General features: G+C 28.2%; 9 protein-coding genes across 22 annotated transcripts in view; 6 read left to right on the top strand and 3 right to left on the bottom strand.

Annotated features, from left to right (window-relative positions):
* The window catches only part of LOC127069305 (coiled-coil domain-containing protein CG32809), a 56365-nt gene extending 54845 nt beyond the window's left edge, over positions 1–1520 (top strand). For all 14 annotated transcript variants that reach the window (XM_051006151.1, XM_051006152.1, XM_051006160.1 and 11 more), the window contains one exon: positions 1–1520. This exon is cut by the window's left edge and continues 1589 nt beyond it. In XM_051006151.1, the coding sequence (XP_050862108.1) occupies positions 1–13 (13 nt within the window). In that variant the 3' untranslated portion in view covers positions 14–1520.
* Positions 1521–3633: 2113 nt separating this feature from the next.
* LOC127069317 (28S ribosomal protein S22, mitochondrial) lies at positions 3634–6343 on the bottom strand. Its single transcript, XM_051006197.1, has 3 exons — positions 5603–6343; positions 5061–5533; positions 3634–4958 (listed from the first exon to the last, which is right to left on the bottom strand). Exons 1-3 carry the CDS (start codon positions 5700–5702, stop codon positions 4485–4487), a joined length of 1047 nt encoding a protein of 348 aa, XP_050862154.1. The 5' UTR covers positions 5703–6343; the 3' UTR covers positions 3634–4484.
* Positions 6344–6381: 38 nt separating this feature from the next.
* LOC127069324 (gem-associated protein 2) lies at positions 6382–8170 on the top strand. The gene is made up of 5 exons (XM_051006207.1): positions 6382–6957; positions 7036–7120; positions 7195–7353; positions 7438–7728; positions 8023–8170. The coding sequence occupies exons 1-5, from the start codon at positions 6854–6856 to the stop codon at positions 8116–8118; spliced, it is 735 nt and encodes a 244-aa protein (XP_050862164.1). The 5' UTR covers positions 6382–6853; the 3' UTR covers positions 8119–8170.
* Positions 8171–8273: 103 nt separating this feature from the next.
* LOC127069328 (ubiquitin-like protein 4A) lies at positions 8274–9345 on the bottom strand. Its single transcript, XM_051006211.1, has 3 exons — positions 9065–9345; positions 8795–8900; positions 8274–8634 (listed from the first exon to the last, which is right to left on the bottom strand). Exons 1-3 carry the CDS (start codon positions 9110–9112, stop codon positions 8339–8341), a joined length of 450 nt encoding a protein of 149 aa, XP_050862168.1. The 5' UTR covers positions 9113–9345; the 3' UTR covers positions 8274–8338.
* A 1110-nt stretch (positions 9346–10455) lies between these two features.
* On the top strand, positions 10456–11741 carry LOC127069318 (eukaryotic translation initiation factor 3 subunit H). The gene is made up of 2 exons (XM_051006198.1): positions 10456–10840; positions 10915–11741. Exons 1-2 carry the CDS (start codon positions 10578–10580, stop codon positions 11660–11662), a joined length of 1011 nt encoding a protein of 336 aa, XP_050862155.1. The 5' UTR covers positions 10456–10577; the 3' UTR covers positions 11663–11741.
* Positions 11742–11928: 187 nt separating this feature from the next.
* LOC127069320 (NAD-dependent protein deacylase Sirt4-like) lies at positions 11929–13388 on the bottom strand. Its single transcript, XM_051006202.1, has 4 exons — positions 13144–13388; positions 12727–13006; positions 12360–12642; positions 11929–12286 (listed from the first exon to the last, which is right to left on the bottom strand). Exons 1-4 carry the CDS (start codon positions 13175–13177, stop codon positions 11936–11938), a joined length of 948 nt encoding a protein of 315 aa, XP_050862159.1. The 5' UTR covers positions 13178–13388; the 3' UTR covers positions 11929–11935.
* Positions 13389–13953: 565 nt separating this feature from the next.
* On the top strand, positions 13954–15782 carry LOC127069322 (40S ribosomal protein S6-like). Its single transcript, XM_051006204.1, has 5 exons — positions 13954–14081; positions 14493–14697; positions 14782–14927; positions 15166–15366; positions 15452–15782. The coding sequence occupies exons 1-5, from the start codon at positions 14076–14078 to the stop codon at positions 15650–15652; spliced, it is 759 nt and encodes a 252-aa protein (XP_050862161.1). The 5' UTR covers positions 13954–14075; the 3' UTR covers positions 15653–15782.
* Positions 15783–15928: 146 nt separating this feature from the next.
* LOC127069330 (uncharacterized) lies at positions 15929–17644 on the top strand. Its single transcript, XM_051006213.1, has 3 exons — positions 15929–16584; positions 17053–17262; positions 17445–17644. The coding sequence occupies exons 2-3, from the start codon at positions 17073–17075 to the stop codon at positions 17642–17644; spliced, it is 390 nt and encodes a 129-aa protein (XP_050862170.1). The 5' UTR covers positions 15929–16584; positions 17053–17072.
* Positions 17645–17838: 194 nt separating this feature from the next.
* On the top strand, positions 17839–19627 carry LOC127069331 (uncharacterized). Its single transcript, XM_051006214.1, has one exon. It carries the CDS (start codon positions 17844–17846, stop codon positions 18021–18023), a length of 180 nt encoding a protein of 59 aa, XP_050862171.1. The 5' UTR covers positions 17839–17843; the 3' UTR covers positions 18024–19627.
* Positions 19628–20397: the final 770 nt, after the last annotated feature.

Below are 20397 nucleotides of genomic sequence, written 5' to 3' on the forward strand. Positions count from 1 at the left end.
GGACATTCTGTGACCGAAAAGACGGTTACTTTTATCTTCTAAACCATTAGAGCTAATCGAAATCATTCTCGCGAGTTAACGTCGTCGTCGTCGTCATCGTCATCGAAAAATAATGAAAAAGACCAAGGAAAGTGAAAGGGAAGAATCTCGAATATATCTTCCCTCTCTCTCCCTCTCTCCCTCTCTCCTCTCTTTCTCTTCCTCTCTCTCTCCCCCTCTTCCTCTCCCCTCTCTTCTCTTTCTCTCTCTCTCTCTCTCTCTCTCTCTCTAGTAATAACATTTCGATTATTATAAAATTTTGTTCGGTCGTGATACGTTCGTGCCAAATAATGGGAAAAAATGAATGAAAAAGAAAAAAAAAGAAATCTAAAGGGAAAAAAAAAGAGAAGAGATACATGCATAAAAAAAGAGAAGAGATAGACTGATAGACAGACAGAAAGAGAGAGAGAGAGAGAGAGAGAGAGAGAAATAAAAAGAGACGAAGCGTAGATTTTTTTAAAAAACCGACATATTTTACTCTAACATCCTCTTTCGTACGTCGTCGTTAGAACGTACGTAAAAAATAAATAAATAAATAAAAAAAATACGCAAGAAAGAAAAACAAAAGAGGTAACTAAATACAAAACTTTTATCTCTAGATTTCTATCTAGATCTTTTATCTAGATCCTTTAGGAATGAATGCGTATATCGGACACGACACATTGCGCTTAAATAAATCATCATGGACGCAAGCTTTTACAAACGCGTTTTAACGACGGATGACATGAATACATAAATAAATAAATAAACGAACAATTTATATACATAATTATGTAAGTGGATTGTATGTGTATGTGTGTGTATATATACATACATACATATATATATATATATATATATATATATATACACACATATAAAAGAGAACGTAAAAAAAAGAAAAAATAATAAAATAGATAGGTAGATAGACACATCGTGATGCGAATATACAAGAAAATAATTGCGTATTCCTGTAAACAACAACAACAACAACGGCAACAACAAAATGGATACAAGGGGAGGGAGAGGTAGAGAGAGAAAAAGAGGGAAAAATAGATCGATCGATCGATCTATCGATAGATCGATAGATCTCGTTGGCGCGAACTCCTCTTTCGTATCAAAGTCGTACTTATACTTTCCATATTAATTAAAAATATATTCTCGATGATCATGTTCGAATAATGAACTTTTATGTATACGCTTCTTGGATCCGACAAGATAAACAAAATAAACGAAGAAATAAATAATAATAAAAAATAACGAGAGAAAGAGAGAGAAAGAGAGAGAGAGAAAAAAAGAGAGAGAGAGAGAGAGAGGAAACAAATTATATAAAATAAGGAAGATAACATTCTTTTCCTAATCTTAATACGTCTAATATCTTCGTAATGCCACATGTAAAGAATAAAAAAAAAACTAACACGAAAAAAAACAATTGTATGACTATGATCGATATATATATATATATATATATATATATATATATATATATATACACACACACACACACACAATTATTAATAAGTAAGAACCGATTAAAAGAAAAAAAAAGAAAACAACGTTCTAATCATCTAAACGAACGTAATAACGAGCTAATATCATCTATCGATCGCTTCAAACAAGATTTAATTAAGATCGAAAATAATCATCATCATTATCGTTATCATCATCGTGATCATCATCATCATCATATCATCATCATTATCCATTTTGGATCGATACGATTCGATGACTTTGACGATGGTACTAATCTCCGATTATTATCGATTATCGCGGAATAAATAAATAAATTAATCAATCAATCAATCAATCAATCAATCAATCAATCAACAAATAAATAAATAAATAGAAGAAAGGAAAGAAAGAGAGAAAGGGAAGAAAAAATAAATAAAACAACCGTGAACATCCTTGTAGACACGTGAGATTTTTTTCTCGATTAATAAAAAGAACAAGAACGGAAAGAAAAAAGAAAAGAAAAGAAAAGGATTAAAAAAAGAAAAGAAGATTAAGAAGAAAAAGAAGAAGATAAAAGGAAATAATAATATTCGATGACGATGATGAGAGAGAGAGAGAGAGAGAGAGAAGAGAGAGAAGAGAGAGAGAGAGAGAGAGAGACAGACGAATAGACGTTTTAATTGATCCGCGATCAAAGAGAGAAAAATATCCTCGGCGCATCGAGAGGTATACTTTCTAAACACTTGTCGTAGTTAATATTTATATAATAATAATAATAATAGGATCATTCGTTTTGACTGCTAGTTAACGTTAGGTAAAATGACCACGATTCGTATATGTAAACGAACACATAAACGAGAAAATTTGTGAGATATGCTAAATGCATTTCGAAGGAAAGGTTATGATTAGAAAGAAGAAAGAAAGAACAAAAAGAAATAAGAAGATAAACGAAATGATAATTGTACGGTATATACGATCGATCGGTAATAGAAAAGAAGCATTACAAAAATCTCTCGTGAGATTAGACAAGCGATGGATAATGAATTAAAATTATTATTATTGTTATTGTTCATTATTATTATTATAATTATTATATTATATATTTTTATTATTGCAATTATTATTATTATTATTCTTATTATTATTATAATATATTTTTATTATTGCAATTACTACTATTATTATTCTTACTATTATTATAATATATTTTTATTATTGCAATTACTACTAGTACTATTATTATTGTTATTATTATTATTATTATTATTATTATTATTATTATTATTATTATTATTATTATTATTATATTAATCGGGACAATATATATACATATATATATGTGTGTGTATATATATATGTACATATATATCAGAGAAATACAGGCAGCTCTCGGCGAATTAAAACGAAATTGATGCACAGGCTCCTTTTTAGAAGAATTTTATGTGCGACTTCTTAAAGTGTCACGAAGATGAAGCTGGTGATAAAGAAGAAGAAAAAAAAGAAGAAGGATTATTACATATTATGTATGTCTCTAAGATGTAACTTCTAAAGATCGATTTTTTCAAAGACAATCGCTTGGCCACACAACACACATCTTTTGAATATTCTCTTTGTAACTCGGGTCGAGGCCATTGAAGAAAGAAGAGGAGAAAAGCAAAAAAAAAAAGAAATAAAATAAAATAAAATAAAGTGAAATGGAAAAAAAAAGAAAAAGAAAAAATGGAAAAAAGGAGTGACCTATGATGCATATACTCGATGGGTATGACTTTGTGCTTCGAGAGGGCCTAATAGATACATATATTTATTACAATCCATATACATGGGAATACAAACATATTTGATATGCTTTTCCTTCCAGGATCTTCGATAACAAAAAAAAAGAAGAGGAAAAAAATAATTAGTAGAATTGAATTTTTTTCATAAGAAGAGATTTTGATTTTTTCTACCAACTTTTTTCCTTCCAACTTTTTATTGTTCACACGGTGTTTACCATGAATAATCCGATAATGATTATCTCCATGCTAAGAGACATACGAATAAAGAATAAAGACAGTAATGATGATAATAGATATTAAAGGATAAGTGCTTATTGAAATATTTACGGAAAGATATACGATCTCAACGAGACATCCCCACCCTACCCCCTTTCTCTCTTTATCACCCTCTCTCTTTCTCTCTCTCTCTCTCTCTATCTTTATCTTTATCTTTATCTTTCACGTTATCTCTTTCGTACAAATTTCATCTTCCTCCCCTTGTAACTTCTTGTATACTTTGAAAAAAAGAATTACTTTTTATTATTTTTTTTTATTTGTATTATTATTGTATTATTTTATTATTATTATTATTATTATTATTATGAATCTATTTTCTTGTGTCAATTATTATTTTTGTTGTTTCTTCTTTCTTTTTTTCTTTTCTAATTTATGACGATAGAAATAAATCATTAATTGATTATTTATTATTTCTAATATGACGATAAGTTGAAGTGCGATAAAAGTTACTATAATACATTAATAATTGTAAATTTATCGAACGCCAAGAAAAATGATAAAAATTCTTCGTTTTTTCTGTAGAAGGATGATAAACACTGAATCAATTATACTTTTTCCGTATTAATAATATTAGCAAGTTAGGTGCAATGTTTTCTGACGATCCTGTAAGCTAAATCGAATTGAATTGTTACATTTGTAAATGTTTGTAAGTAACTACTACGTAATAAAATAATCGAGTAATAATCATCGAATTATATCCTAGCAATGCTCATCTGTTATCCATCGATTATTTCACCGTACGTACAATGAATAAAGCTAACCATAACATACCATATAAAAGGATCTTAAATTCATTATTGAAGTACGTTAATATGTCTAATTCCTTTCATTATTCCTATAGGTTCCATAACGATTATAATGATTATAATGATGATGATAATGGTGACGATGATCGTAAGGAAAAAAAAACGCGATCCGTATTATATTTAATATCAGTTCATTATTTATTTATCCATTTAGAAATTATGACTTATCTGGATCAATACCATGAGCTTTCTTAATACCTTCAACGACTTTCTGCCTTTCTCTTTCTAATTCTTGATATACTGCTACAGTTTTCTTAATTAAAGTATCTACAGGTGAATCTAACGAGGCATAATGCAATATTAATTCTATAGGATCTTCACTTTCACACTTTGTTGTAGCCGAATTTGCTTGAGGGTGTATCTTTTGATAAAGACGTATCAATGCCACAGCTTCCTCAATTTTTCTTGATTCAATTATTTCGCAAAGCAATTTATCAATATTTTTACTCCAAACAAGATAAAAGGCTAAAGGACCAAAATGTCGTGTGGATCTTAAATATTCGAATTTCTTCTTTTTATTTATGTCTTCGTAAACTGCCTCTGTAACCCTTTTATATTCTGGATCATCAGGATCGTATTGAAGGCAAGCACGATCTAATATATGTTCATAGACTTCTCGTTTCAATAAATCCTTAAACATAATATAAGAGTTTATATAAATAATAATAATAATAATAATAATAATAATAATAGTGATCATTTTTCTACTTTATTTTTTATCTCATTTTCTAACCTCAAAATATTCTCCTTGAAATAATTTTGGAGGTATTATTTCTTTTCCTTCTATAGGATGATAGACTTGAATTAGTCTATCTCGTTCTTCCCATTTCGCCTGTCTAAGTGTGCCATCCAATTCCCTAATTACTACGAATTTATCCCTATCTCTTATACCAAAACTTATATCCGTAAAAACGTATTTACTTGTATCGAATCCTTCTAACGCTTCATCTTTACTTAATATCACATCTATTTCTTTTCTCGCCTTTAATACAGGAGGCATTTGCAAACGCTTATGGGCTCTCTTTTTTCCGAGATCCAAAGCTTCTTGTAATTCTTTATCGGTCAGAAATTTATATTCAGGACATTTTAACTTTTCACCGGTCAAACGTTTTCTAACAACCTTCTTATAATCGATTCGTGTTAATAACTGCAATGTCTCCTGTACCTCTCGATTAAAAAATATTGGTGCCGGATCAGGTTCCTCGCCTATGAATATTAATGTTAAAATATTTAACAAAATTTTCTCAGAAAATATAACCTAACTAATTTTTATACCCTTATTTAATTGTGGCGTATTTGATGAATAAACACGACACTTTAAAATTCTTTCACAATATGATCTCTTAAATATCTTGTTTATTGCACGCGAAAACATTATCTCTATTTATAAATTATTAATATTCAAAAATATATTTGAGAGGATAATGAAAGCGTAACAAAACAAACTAAGGTCCGTTCGACCAATATCGCTTAAGGCGTATGCGCATTCAACGACTTCTACAGACTTACTGCAAATCTTTGGTGATTTTGTACGAGGCGCATCCTATACTAATCAATATTAAACAATCAACGACTCCGGATTTACTTGTACAGAAATGTTAAAATAAAATTATTTTATCTTTAACGGTGTTTTTTAATCTAATTATAATAACTATTGTTTAAATATTACTTTATTATACGTTACATTGTACATGGATTAAATAATTATAAAATCATCGAAGCTATAAGTTCATTAAATGTAATAGTACAGAGAAAAAATATTTCAATGTTTTTTTAGTGCGAACAGAAATTAATACGATAACTAACAAAGTCAATCAAATACATATTTCGAACGAATCATAAAATCTGTATATTAATTTACCTATGCAAAGAAGAAGATAATCCACTGATACATGTATATGAAAATTAGTACTGGGAAATAACTTTTTTTTCATCTCAAATTCATAGCTCAGTGTTTCCAACTATGCAATAAAAATATTTACATAAATACGAACATTCTTTTGATTTATTTTCTTCAATCACATCGATTTCTCTAACCAATTATCGATGACCGATACTTTAAGCTCAATTCCGATTGGTTGTTATACTCTAATTGCCATTTTAACTTTCTAACCTTCTTTTTTAAAATATATTTTTATTTCTTTTACATTAAACTATCATAAAAAATGATCCATTGCGAATTCGTATTTTACACGCATTTTGAATTTTCCATAATTCCAACTAATTCAATATCATAGGATCGTATATCCCTATACAAATTTATAAGACAGTACTACCAAGCTTGTACAAAATGAACGTATGAAAATTTCGTTAGACAACAAACAAATTATTTTTGTAGATAACGTGTTTCATTCAAATTAATTTAATTATAAAACAAATTTATACATAAGTTAAATTTGTATGTATATGAGTGATATTACAACATTAACAGATTTTTCGCAAGAGATATACATTGTAGGGATAATATTTTAAATCAATTACAATTAGTATTTAAATACTGATATTTAATAATAAAGAAGAAATGAAATGGATTCATTAAGAGAACCAGCATTTTATGTAGGAGATATTGATGAAGATATTGATCTCAAACAACCTCCTATTTCTGGAGGAGATTACATCAAGCGTGTTGTGTAAGTAGTACTGTATTATTAACATTAATAGATAAAATATATTCACATTGTTTCATCTTTTTTTATTTTCTATTATAGAATAGAAGCTCAACAATGTGCGGATATAGTAGTGGCTGATATAAATAAAGAATGTTTCAAGAAACCTACCATAGATGTTCAACATGTAAGTTAATGTGATACTGATAGATTATATTAATATAATATTATTTAAACAACACGAAATAAATACAATAATAGTTAGCAGGATGTGTTGAAGCACCACCATGTCTAGCTCCTACTACTGAATGGCAAGAATGCCAATTAGAAAATTTCACAGATTTAAAATTATATGTTATTCAAATCCAAGATGAGATCAGAACATCTAAATGCAAATGGAAATCTCAAGAGACACAACTGGTACATAAATCTATATATTTTCTTAAATTACTAAAAGCATAGTATAGATTTTATTTAAAAAAATACTTGTGATTACCATTCCAGCCTAATATAGACGATCAACGTGGTTGGATCACGTACTGTTCCGAGAAATGTAGTAATGAAAACGAAACTCATAGTCCAACATTGACAACTCTTTTACGTATGAAACAACCATTAATAGAACAAGTCTTGGAATATTTAGTTGAATATGTACAAACACAAGGAAAAATTGAATACAAAATTGGACAATGGCTCTATGCTTTATTGGTTGTTTTGGATCTACCATTGAATCCTGATACATGCTCTTGCTTGCGTTCTTTGGCTAGAGCATGTTCTGTTATCAGAGCAAATTCTGTAATATATATTTACTTACAATATTTTTCATTTCCAGAAAAGTTCAGTACAATTTTATTCTAATGGTGTAAAAAAAAAAAAAAAAAAGGAACAAAATTTATAAAAAAAAATCTATTATAACAACTGTACTCACAGCTTTGGCATTGATTATAAATTATGTTAACTCGAGTAAAAGCTTAGTATAAAATGTAATATAATAAGATATGCTTGTTGTCTTCAATTACTGAACTTTTCTCAAATCGTAAATTTTTATAAAAATTACACTTCTAATGCTACACATTTCTGTTTATTTAGAAAAAGTTGGAAGAACACGAAATAGGAGCACTAAATTTGTTTATATGTCTGGTAGCAAGATACTACCGTCAAGTGGATCTTGCTGATCCATATTAGATCAATGTTATAAACGTATTTTTTTCGCGATTATATCATAAAATAATAAAAAATAAGAAATAGAAAAAAAATTAATTAACATTTCCCAATGATATATATGATATTTTTTATCTTTCTTAAATACTATCGAATGTGGGGTACAATGAGGCAAGATATCGATTAAATAAAGTTATATTCGAAGTAATCGATTGATAAGCGATATTGCAAAATTGAAATAATCTTAAGCTATATTCTCTTGGTCCTGTAATAATGCTGTTGCAAATCTTTCCAAGTCGTCGTAACTAAGGTTATTTACTTTGTTCTTCAAGTCTTTTATTAGCTCATTAACGATTGATTCTGCTTCAGATTCTGTATAATAATGCCTTAAAACTCTGGTAACCTCATCTCTCAAAATTTGCGTTCCAGTTTTGTGATAAGATTTAGCCTCACTTGGTCCTTCTTCTGCTTTCTTTATAACAACTAAGTTAAGTCTACTTCCATCCTTAATTGCTGGATAAAAACTTAATGGCTGTTCATCTAAAATCGAATATGACTAATAATAAGATTTTTTTTCTTTTTTTTTTTTTTTTTTTTACTTTTCTTTTGTGTGACGTGTGTGCGCGCGCATATATGTATTGTGTGTGTGTGTATGTGTATACACATATAAATTTGTTAATGCAATATTAAATCACTTTACCGGCCAATGTTTTGCCCGTAAGCAACAATCTTTGTTGTGGTACATCAATGCCTAAAAGGTCACTTAATTTATGCTTCAGTTGTAAGACAGTTTCTGTTGGCATAATCTGAAACAATGGAATATATCATGCACGACAGACGATATAAAGTACGCGATATTTCGACTAAACCAACATAAATTTCTAATCAAATCAATTGAAGTAAGATTACATATATATATAAAACAAACATAGTACAGGTTTACAAAATTTGAAATATTTGTATTACTCACATCGATAATATATTCTTTCCCCTGAAGTTTTTTCACGATAACTTTCATGATGCGTGTATTTAGTCTATTACCGCGATGATAAAACAATTCGAGTTTGGTTAAGTCAAATTTGTCGAAAGAACAGAACTTTAAGCGATGCAGATAAAAATTGTATCATTTTATTGAAGAGGTTATATTTTGCGACGCACGACGACTAAGACTCCGTTATACACTTTTTCTGCTTTTCCAACTACAAACGAACACGATGGTATTAAAGCTGTTCAACCAATATCGGTCGAGACGTGTGTGACTTTAGCGACGATTGCGGAAAAAAAATGAACTAAAAACGGATCTTATCCCTTCTCTCGATCCCTCATATCGATGTGTGTGTCTGTGAAATTATATTACCCCTTATGTCATAAGCGCGCGTGAATTGAAAAACCTGAGTCGAGACATCAATCGGTGCATGTAGCTACAATAATGAAAACAATGATCTCGTATAAAAAAAATTTATCATTCAAACGAGTCTTTGATTAATAAAATCGAACAAAAATTACGTTCATAAAAATTCATGACGTAAAATCTTGAAAACGCGTAGGAAGAGAACCCCCATGAGGGGAAATAGAACACAGCGATCGAAGCGCTATCTAGTAGTAAGTTTTAAAAAATGTATTATCTACCACGTCAGACTTTAGAATAATCAATAATTATTCATTATTTGTCATCTTGTAATAAACAAAATTATTTATTTATTGGAAGATAGATTTAACCTAACATTTCAATTGAATGTTTATAAAAATGACGAATCAAAATCGCATACTTTCAAATCAAATAATATTCTTTTATAATAATAAATAACATTCTTTTTTTTTCCCTTTATACGTGTCTAATACAAGTATGTTATATACAAGTATGTTAAATGTAATAATATTATATGGGTATACGTATATAGGCACAAGCAATATTTGATCGCACGACTTTTATTGTAGCATAGTATATTTCTGTAATATTAATATGTAATAACTAATTATAAATTTTATAATTAATCCCTTATTAACGACCTACTGTAATTGCGCATTGACGAATTATTTCGTAGAACGTTATGAATCATTGACGAACTACTTCGTAGATATATTATAAACCATTAACTAACTAATTCATAGATGTATTAAATCCTGACAAATTAATCTTTAGTCACGTGATAGGTTATTGACGAATTAATTCATACAGAAGTAGATCATCGAAAATATTCTTCACTTCTGCTTAATTTAATCCTTTTATATAGTTTAATTGTTTAATTTTTTTATAGATTAACTTATAAAATTTAAGATCAAAGTTCTTTTTTTTGTCACGAGGTAGCGCTTAATCGACGAAATAGTTACAAGTCGACATTTCTACTATAAAGAAACTCTATGATTGTTCTTTTTCTGTAATCGGCATGGGTCGGCCGAATTGTGTGTGAATCTGAGTGACAGACTTCGATAAAAACCTCGTTTTTCGTGCCTTTTAAAATCTATTATTTCTTTCTATCAAAATGGCTTCAAGGACACAGTCAAGAAGAATTCCTGAAGTAGAACCACGAATTGATTACGTTCAATGCGATGGATTAGTGGTAATGAAAATGGTAAAACACTGTCATGAGGAGTCTATGAGCAACATGGAAGTTGCACAAGGTGCACTTCTTGGTTTAGTTGTACAAAATAGATTGGAAATCACTAATTGTTTTCCTTTTCCTAAAAACGATGAAATTGCTGACGAAGAAGAGTATCAATTAGCTATGATGCGTAGACTTAGATGGTACGTATAAATAAATTTTGTAATATATTGCAGATTATTTATATTGTATATCTATGTATTTTTTTTATTCGTAGGGTTAACGTTGATCACTTTCACGTTGGATGGTATCAAAGTGCAGACGTTGGTAATTTTTTAAATGTATCACTTTTGGAATCGCAATATCATTATCAAACATCTATAGAAGAATCTGTTGTGCTTATTTATGACACTGCCAAGTCTGCTAGAGGCTTTTTAACTCTTAAAGCGTATCGTCTCACTCCACAAGCTATACAAATGTATAAGGAAGGCGAATTTACACCCGAAGCTTTACGGGCTCTTAAAATTGGTTATGAAAGTCTTTTTGTCGAGATTCCTGTAGTTATAAAAAATAGTAATTTAACAAATATTATGATGTCAGAGTTGGAAGAAATGATTCCAGAAGAAGAAGGCACTAAATATTTAGATCTTGGAACTGCTACAGTATTGGAAAATCAACTACGCTGTTTGATGGATCGCGTAGATGAATTAAATCAAGAAGCTATGAAATTCAATAGATATCAACAATTAGTTGTTCGACAGCAGCAAGACAAAAATCGTTTGTTAGCAAAGAGAGCTCAAGAAAATGCTGCAAGAGCTGCTAAAGATGAACCACCACTCCCTGATGATGATATTAACAAAATAATGAGACCTTTACCAGTACCACCAAGATTAAATCCAATGATTGTTGCAGGACAAATTAATACTTACAGCGAACATATATCGCAATTCTGTGCACAAAGCTTAGCTAAATTATATATTACTCAGAGTCTTCAACATGCTAAAGAATCCAAATCTTCCAACTAATGAAATAACAATATACATGTCATAAATGACTATGTTACTAAGCATTTGTAATGAAACATTAAATCTATATAAAATATCATACTGTTTTCTAATCTTGTCCACACACATTTGAAAGGTAAACATGATCTTTTTACATAATTATATATTAATAGTACACAAATATAACGATTGAAAAATATAATTAAATTCTGTTTTGTTCGCGAGTTGTAAATATTATAATTTAATGACAGTACGATTTCAAGAACAAAAAATGAACAACGCTAATGGACATGATTAAGAATAAACTTTATTTTTTATAATTGAATTATTAAATCTACAAGCTTTAGGAAGTATATATCCACACCTTCCTTCTATTTTAATAGATATATCATCATCTGCTCTAGTTTTACCAATATTTACTAACATTATAGGTTTTTTAGCATTTAGAGCTTGAAGTACAATTCTATAACCAGAAAATGTACTTAAAGAAGTTCCAAGAATTAATAATGAACTTGATTGCTCTACTATATTTTTTACATTTTCTACAACTTGGCGGGGTACATTATCACCAAAAAAAACTATGTCTGGTTTCAATATACCACCACAATTTCCACATGGTGGAACACTAAACCCTTCAGTTTCTTCCTATTAAAAATTATACAAATTGTTATAAAAATATACATATAGATAACATTTATTAAATTATTATCAAAAATACCTGAGTTAAATCTACATCTCCATCAGGTCTTATCATTTCAGAATGACTATTTAAAAGTGGATTGAGTTCCTTAAGAATATTTTGAAAGTTAGATCGTTCTATTTTATGAGTACAATTAAGACACATTACTCTAAAGGCTGTACCATGAAGTTCTATAACATTTTTACTTCCAGCTTTTGTATGTAAATTATCCACATTTTGTGTAACGATATATGACACCTTGCCTATTTCTTCAAGATTTTTTAATACTTTATGAGTATCATTTGGTTGAAACGTTGAAAATCTATATTATAAAAATTTCTAAATATATTCAATCATAATATATTGTACAATATATTTTATTTAAATAAGAAAGAATAATTCAAACCTAGGCCATCCTATATAATTTCTTGCCCAATATCGTCTTCTAATAAATTCATTAGAACAAAAATCTTTGTAAAGAACTGGTCTTCGACTGCTTCTCGCATAAATACCAACACCTGCAGATCTATAATCTGGAATCCCACTTTCTGTGGAAACCCCAGCACCGGTTAAAACACATATTTCATTGTTATTTTCTATAAAATTTCTTAATTGTAATATATCTTCTTGTCTGACCGGATTGGATACAGGTACAAATGTAAATTGTGACATCCGACATGTTTGAACTATAACAAATTTATAGTAGTAACACAACTGACAAAGTTTATATAAAATTTATGATAGTAACACAATTGATAAAATTTTCAATCAAATCAATAACAGTAATAGTAGTGTACTATTTTATATCAATCAATAAACTTACATCGTAATAATTGTAAAAAGGATGACGAAAGCATTTTAAAAAAAAATCAAAATTGTATTAGTCTATAATTAATATATCGTGTTCACTGTTAATATATAGAAATCATATAAAATATTTCAATGTTCTTTAGAAGTTTATTGATCTTGTTTTACATATTTGCATATCGTTTCCTCATATTTACGAATTTACACAAATATATAATTAATAACAATAAAGTTAACCTTAACTTTTATACCACTATATAAAAAAAAAGATATATATATATATATATATATATATATATATATATACATGTGTGTGTGTGACGATTATAAATTAAGTAGGAGTGTAATAGGAATTTTTTTTCTATACGAAGCTTTATATATATAAACTACACATGATTAAATATTTATAAATTATAATTTTATAAAATATTCGTTTAGAATGAAAAGGGATGTATCATAAATAGAAATTTATTACTCAATTTACTAATTCTTTTTTTACATACAAAGTAAAAATTGAAAAGAAATAATTATTTTAATTAATTATTTAGTAAATAAATTTATCTATATATTGACAATACATATTAATAAAATGTTTCGTGATTTTTATGCTCTTATATTTGATATTATGTTGTATATCTTCGTAATAGGTAAAAAAATTAATATATTTTTTTTGTAATATTTTCTATTCATAATTGTATATAAAAATTTTTTCTGTAAAAAAAAAGAATTTTTTAACTAAAATTTAATTTATTATCTTCATCTAGATATGTAGTAGCTCAACAGCGTCACCAGAGAGCGCGACAGTCGCGCCATATGGAAGCTCACAAGCCAATCAGAAAGCAGCATTGCGGTAATCCGAAGGATATCCAGTTAACGCACTTTGACGAATGTATTTCTAGTTAATGGTCTTTCTCGTTCGTAGCTCGTAAGTGTCTAGATCTTTTCACAATGAAGGTACGTATCCAATAATATATTTAAGATCCTTCTTCCCTCAAACAATTGAATTACTTTTAAAAATACTATGAGGTCTCGTAAATATTTCTTTCGCATTAGTAATTTCAACAAATCATATTTTTATATTTAGTACAGATTATTCAAATCATCGTCGTTGATGTTGCTACCGCTATTTGTTTATTAGTTTAAAAGCTTTGATTATATATTTATATTTTCATATAATAATACATTATATTCGTTTAAGAGTATGAATTTTCGATATTATTTTTCTAATTAACGTCATTAACGAATTAACGAATAAGCGTTGAGAATACAATCTAACCTTTGTAATAAATTTATTTTTGTTTATAATAAAATTTTTATTAAATTTTTTTTTTTTTTAAATGTTCATTAATGATTGTTCTGTTACAGTTGAACGTATCGTTCCCGGCAACGGGATGCCAAAAATTATTCGAGATTTCGGACGAACATAAGCTCCGGATGTTTTATGAAAAACGAATGGGAGCAGAAGTGGAAGCTGATTCTCTTGGAGATGAATGGAAGGGATATGTAGTACGTATTGCTGGTGGCAATGACAAACAAGGTTTCCCTATGAAACAGGGTATTTTAACCAATGGCAAGTACTTTTTTAATTTAGTTTAATATCGTATGTATAACTCCATTTGTCTTAAGAATAATGTTATAACAATACCTTTAATAGGTCGTGTACGTTTATTATTGTCGAAGGGACATTCGTGCTACAGACCTAGACGTGACGGCGAAAGGAAACGTAAATCTGTACGTGGTTGCATCGTTGATGCGAATTTGTCGGTACTTGCCTTGGTAATTGTGAAGAAGGGAGAGCAGGTAAGATAAATTTAGAAATGCTATATATTTCCATGTTGTAAGGGTGTACACAAGACAGATAAATAATCTTGAAGTACTATCGTAGACATGGTAGATTAAATATCGTTTTAATTTGGGAAACTGTTCCATTACTTTGACTCTTTCTCAGTGTACTAATGAAACAATTAAAAATTGATAAATTATTTCTTTTATTAGATAATTATAGTATCTAATTCTATCAATATTTATTTTTATTCAGGAAATTCCTGGACTTACCGATACGCAAGTTCCACGACGTTTAGGACCAAAAAGAGCTAGCAAAATCCGTAAGCTTTTTAATCTTACAAAGGAGGACGACGTACGTCAATTCGTCGTTAAAAGACCTGTTCAGAAAGAAGGCAAGAAAGAACGACTAAAGGCACCTAAAATACAGCGTCTTATTACTCCGTTAACGTTACAGGTATAGTAGAAAAAAATAGCTATCGACGTTAATCGATATTATCGAATAGTTTAAATAATAACGATCTATTCGTATGTATCTACAGAGAAGAAGACATAGGCGTGCATTGAAGAAGAGGCGTTGCTTAGCTCGTAAGGAGCAGGCTGCTGATTATGCCAAGTTGCTGGCTCAAAGACAAAAGGAGGCAAAGAATAGACGTAAGGAAGAAATTAAACGAAGACGTAGTGCTTCTATGCGCGATTCAAAATCATCGAGTCAGTCTGCACCAATAGCAACGCAGAAATAAAAGAAAATTTCAAATGCATTGTAAGAAGTATCTATAAGGTATTAAAGATAAGATATAGTCTGTATACAAAGTAAGATAGAATTAAGCTAATAACTCTAAGTTCTAATATATATTATAATTTGAATTTGAATTTGAATTTATTTATTTATTTAGGTATAAATACACAGTATATATAAATTATATATACATAAATGTTATAAATTGCATATTGCAATTCCTGTTGAGTATTTACACAGACCTAAACAAAAGCTGGACAAGCAGTATAGAGCCTAAATTATGTGATGCTTATAGGTATATATATATATACACACACCAGCTAATTATTGCTTAATGTAGATTGTGTAGATCATAAAAATAACCTAGCTTTTGATAATTTTGTTATCTACTAATTTATTTTAAGAATGATATTTTTCAAACCAATATTACAATTGCATCCACACGTATAACAATATTAATCTTATGATGACAACATTAAAATCATTTTTTATTAAAATATATTTTTTACAAAGTAGGTTATATTGATTCGGAATACGAGTCTCGAAATATTTAGTGTATTTAGATGTATATATCGATATTCGAGTCGCTGTATACACGCTTCGATATATTTTCGATATGTTTTCAATCTCGTTTCTCATTGGTCAAGCGTCGTATGACGTATCAGCGTATGTAGAAATCCAAAGAGATGTTTCCACTCTAGTCACCCCTACTATTTACCATGCCCCGCCCAATACAACTTGATCCAATACACGTTTCGACGCAACTAAACATTCCAACATGGTTCGCTATGTATCACTGTCGTATGTGTCGTGTGTTCTTTATTAATTGTTATAAGTGTCCTTATATTTACGAAATCCAGACAAATTGATATTATTTTTCAAGAATACATGTATATATTTTCGACGTTAAAGGAGAAGACACGAAAAGGATCTATGGTATGTAAAATCGTTATCGATTGATTCATAGCTTGTAATTTAATTCGTTACTTTCATTACTCATATTTCCAATTTTTAGTTTCGTTCTTTTATAGAAAACTAACGCGAAACTTGTATTAATAAGTAATTATTAATATTAATATATTTTAATTGTGGTATATATACAATATTTGAGAAGATTTTTAGTATTAAGAAAATTAGTATGTGTTGAACGCCACGCCTTAGGTTCTTCGTTTACGCATAACTTCATTTCTTTTGAGTCTCGAACGTTAACGTATTTTAATGGTTAGGTTATGATAACATGATCAAGTTTAAAATAAGATATATATTATTTAATTAGAGATTATACACTTTATATGTGTATGCTTTTATCATAAATATATATATATATATACATATGCATATTTGTTTACGGTCGAACCACGTAAATGTGTACTCAAGAGATTTCTCGTTTTATTTCTTTTTCAGAAATAACTTAAATTTATAAAATGTCCATTCTAGACGAGCGTGAAGAATACCTGAAGAATCCATATTTTGTGAAGCACGAATACGGAGATTTTACGCCGTTTTATATTACCATCACCATTTGTTCTGTAATAGGGGGATTTATATTTCTTTTGAATATCGTCTTTTGCTGGTGTTCCCGTCACAGAGCTTACTGGCAAGATCGTCATACTGGTAAATCTAAAATTTATAGGATATATTTTTTTGTTTCATATATGATTACTATTATTATTATTATCTTTAGGTTATATTTTATATTTATTCGTAATTCGTATATAGTCTCATCATATAGGTGTATTCAATAGTTATAGATAGATAATATATAGATATAATTAACCTGAGTTTGTTTTTGTTAGGAAATCGATACATTCAATCTTTGTGGACTGTATTGCCACATAAAACTCCACCTTTGGATTTAAGTGAATTAGAATCCGTTCAAACTACAAATCCGATAGTTAAGTCTGAAGTAGTAGAATATCACGACACTGAATCTCAAGGAAAGGGTTCTCATTCACAGGAATACTTGGAAATGCATAAACGTGAAAGTGAGATTTAATTTCACTTTAATTTTAATGTTTTATGATTGAAAAACGTATGTACAAAAATCAGAGAATATTGCACACATTTAGTATTAGCATAGAAGAAGCACCCTCTGTGTTTCTTATTTGTACAAAGTAGAAAATAATATTGAAAGAAAGATTAATAGATTGAAAAAACAAAGTTTTAATCGAAAAGTAGATTAAAATTATTGCACAATGAGTTTACACGTATTTTGGCCAGCCAGTGCCTGCTTAACACTTTTTGTAGTTGGTGTTATAATGGTACTACTCAAATATGGACCACGTATTTGTAAAGTACGTCATGAATCTCTTCCCTCTGACCAAGAATGGGAAGGGAAAACCTATTCGCGTAAACTTTCTGTTTCCATAGCATAACATAGAAACATATTTTTAAATACTTTTTAGAAATATATAGGAAAGATATATAGTTTACAGCTTTTACAAAATTCTCTTAGAGAAATAGTTGCACAGTTATGGATATTGTCATTAGCAAACATAGTTCAAAGATCTCTCAATATTATGAATGTTGTGTTCTTATAGGTTATGAGAGACATACGTTCTATTACAAATGAAACGTACTTTAATTCCGTCCATTTCTATACTAAAGAGAGCATTACATCTATATATATATATATACATATATATATACATATATATATATACTACATTTTTATTAATTATATATAACAAACAATTTTCTATACTTGAAAGATTTTTTTTTATATCGATATACAACTATACACATTTTATTTGGACTTTAAAAATATTAATGAAGGATGTTTGGAGTTGAAACAATAAGCTTGACATTTTTAATGACGTAAGAAAATTTGTGCAAAAAAATGACTTTGAAGAAATCTCTAATAATAGTCAAAGCAAAGATAATATTTAAATCCGTCCATGATTTTATATTAATAAATATTATGTACTTTGCATGATCTATTATACCTAGAATATAATATATACAAATATTTTGTATTTTTTATATAGCCAATTTTTTAACTACAAATAAAATGCTTTTCTTCGCATAAAAATTCCTATCGTATAATTTTTTATTCATAGGAATAAGATTATAATTATAATATTAAAATAATTTTATAAAAAAAATGAAATATATAAGAGCATACAAAAATATATTTAGATTTTATATATAATATTTAATTTTTATTGACAACATTGGATTTTTGTTACATGTGTGTAATGGTTACACGGTATTATTTAATAATTAATAGATACATTATACAATTTTTTTTTTTTTATTATGTAATGTCAGTTCATAAATAAATCCAGTGATGATTCAAATAAACTATAAGATATACTCGAGTCAAGAAGTTAGAAAGAAAAAAGAAAAGAAATTAATATTTCTTACAAGATCATAAAACACAAATTGAATCTTAACTTTCCGAACTATTCGGTTCAATCGGTTGAATAAAATTTGATTATGTTCGTGGCAGTGGCTAAATGCTTACTGCATAATGCAAAAGAAAATAATAATAATAATAATAATAATAATAATAATGATAATTTATTTATAATAACGAGCTTAAACTATTTTAACAGAGTATCAATGAAACTTGACGGTAATCGAGCATGGTATCGATAATAATGTACTTGAAAATTTTTGTCGATTACAATGTTGTAAATTGGCAAAGCGAATAATAATAATAGTAATAATAATAATAATAGTAATAATAATAATAATAATAATAATAATTACATATCGAAATTCTTATTCTCATGTAAAGAGAAAGAGAGACATTAAAAGTCTAAGTTGTGTTTAGTATCGTCGAAGGATTTGAAAAAATTAATTTTTCTAATAGTTTAGCGTATTTTCTATTAATGCTATGGTACAATGCTGTTTAAAACACGAAGAACTCTCTTTTCTTTTTTGTTTTTTATTCTTTTCTTTTTCTTTTTTTGTTTCTTAAGTTTCACACACAGAAAAGTCAAGCATGATATTTTCGTTTAATACTTAATAGACACGTTTAATAATAACTATATATAATAATAATGAGCCCATAGAGAACGTATAATGTGTATAACGCTATCTTAAATTCTACTATTTCAATAAATTTTATTTTTAATCATCACGATGATATGGCGTATATATATATACGTTATCTAGACGATAAACTACGATTTTTGATCATGCCTGTGTACACTCGATATATTTATTTCGTAATCGAGGCACGAAAAATGTTACCAAAAAGGCGTACTCGACTTTTATTTATTTATTTATTTATTTTATTTAATTAATTAATTACTTATTTTTCTTATATTAATTTTTTTTGGTTTTCATTTTTAAAACTTTTTTATTTTTATTCCTTTTTTTTTCTTTTTTCTTCTTCTTTTTGTTGTTGTTGTAATTGTTGTTCTCGTTACCGACAAACTTTTGTATACACATTTAGATTTAAAAACAACATATATCGATCTCGTCGAGCTTGGGGAAAAAACATTTTGATTTTCTATAGTTTCAGAAAAGATGTTTTATAATTCTTGAATGCCATTCTTGACCTCAAAAGGTGAATATTACCATGGCCGAGAGATAGTACCGAGAATTATAAAACTTTTCGAGACAATGTAATATGTTCATTTGATTTTTATGCTCATCGGCTTTTCTTTATTTATTTATTTATTTATTTATTTATTTATTTATTTATTTATTTAATTTATTTCTTTACTTTATTTTATTTATTTATTTATTTTTGTATCCTTAGCGAGTTCCATTCAGAGAGAGATATACGGAATATAA

The sequence above is a fragment of the Vespula vulgaris genome, chromosome 15 (assembly GCF_905475345.1).
Source record: "Vespula vulgaris chromosome 15, iyVesVulg1.1, whole genome shotgun sequence".
Classification (NCBI taxonomy): Eukaryota; Metazoa; Arthropoda; class Insecta; order Hymenoptera; family Vespidae; genus Vespula; species Vespula vulgaris.

Excerpts from the sequence above, each read along its gene's own strand:
- LOC127069317 (XM_051006197.1), bottom strand. The coding sequence starts at position 5,702 with ATGTTTTCGCGTGCAATAAACAAGATATTTAAGAGATCATATTGTGAA. Across the intron at positions 5,534-5,602 it reads TACGCCACAATTAAATAAGG|GCGAGGAACCTGATCCGGCA; the intron begins GTATAAAAATTA and ends TAATATTCATAG. Across the intron at positions 4,959-5,060 it reads TTCAAGGAGAATATTTTGAG|GATTTATTGAAACGAGAAGT; the intron begins GTTAGAAAATGA and ends ATTATGTTTAAG.
- LOC127069324 (XM_051006207.1), top strand. The coding sequence starts at position 6,854 with ATGGATTCATTAAGAGAACCAGCATTTTATGTAGGAGATATTGATGAA. Across the intron at positions 6,958-7,035 it reads GATTACATCAAGCGTGTTGT|AATAGAAGCTCAACAATGTG; the intron begins GTAAGTAGTACT and ends TTTCTATTATAG. Across the intron at positions 7,121-7,194 it reads CTACCATAGATGTTCAACAT|TTAGCAGGATGTGTTGAAGC; the intron begins GTAAGTTAATGT and ends ATACAATAATAG.
- LOC127069328 (XM_051006211.1), bottom strand. The coding sequence starts at position 9,112 with ATGAAAGTTATCGTGAAAAAACTTCAGGGGAAAGAATATATTATCGAT. Across the intron at positions 8,901-9,064 it reads GGAAAGAATATATTATCGAT|ATTATGCCAACAGAAACTGT; the intron begins GTGAGTAATACA and ends CCATTGTTTCAG. Across the intron at positions 8,635-8,794 it reads TACGGGCAAAACATTGGCCG|ATGAACAGCCATTAAGTTTT; the intron begins GTAAAGTGATTT and ends ATTCGATTTTAG.
- LOC127069318 (XM_051006198.1), top strand. The coding sequence starts at position 10,578 with ATGGCTTCAAGGACACAGTCAAGAAGAATTCCTGAAGTAGAACCACGA. Across the intron at positions 10,841-10,914 it reads ATGATGCGTAGACTTAGATG|GGTTAACGTTGATCACTTTC; the intron begins GTACGTATAAAT and ends TTTTATTCGTAG.
- LOC127069320 (XM_051006202.1), bottom strand. The coding sequence starts at position 13,177 with ATGCTTTCGTCATCCTTTTTACAATTATTACGAT. Across the intron at positions 13,007-13,143 it reads CTTTTTACAATTATTACGAT|TTCAAACATGTCGGATGTCA; the intron begins GTAAGTTTATTG and ends AATTTGTTATAG. Across the intron at positions 12,643-12,726 it reads AATTATATAGGATGGCCTAG|ATTTTCAACGTTTCAACCAA; the intron begins GTTTGAATTATT and ends TTTATAATATAG.
- LOC127069322 (XM_051006204.1), top strand. Across the intron at positions 14,928-15,165 it reads TTGTGAAGAAGGGAGAGCAG|GAAATTCCTGGACTTACCGA; the intron begins GTAAGATAAATT and ends ATTTTTATTCAG. Across the intron at positions 15,367-15,451 it reads TTACTCCGTTAACGTTACAG|AGAAGAAGACATAGGCGTGC; the intron begins GTATAGTAGAAA and ends ATGTATCTACAG.
- LOC127069330 (XM_051006213.1), top strand. The coding sequence starts at position 17,073 with ATGTCCATTCTAGACGAGCGTGAAGAATACCTGAAGAATCCATATTTT. Across the intron at positions 17,263-17,444 it reads CTGGCAAGATCGTCATACTG|GAAATCGATACATTCAATCT; the intron begins GTAAATCTAAAA and ends TGTTTTTGTTAG.
- LOC127069331 (XM_051006214.1), top strand. The coding sequence starts at position 17,844 with ATGAGTTTACACGTATTTTGGCCAGCCAGTGCCTGCTTAACACTTTTT.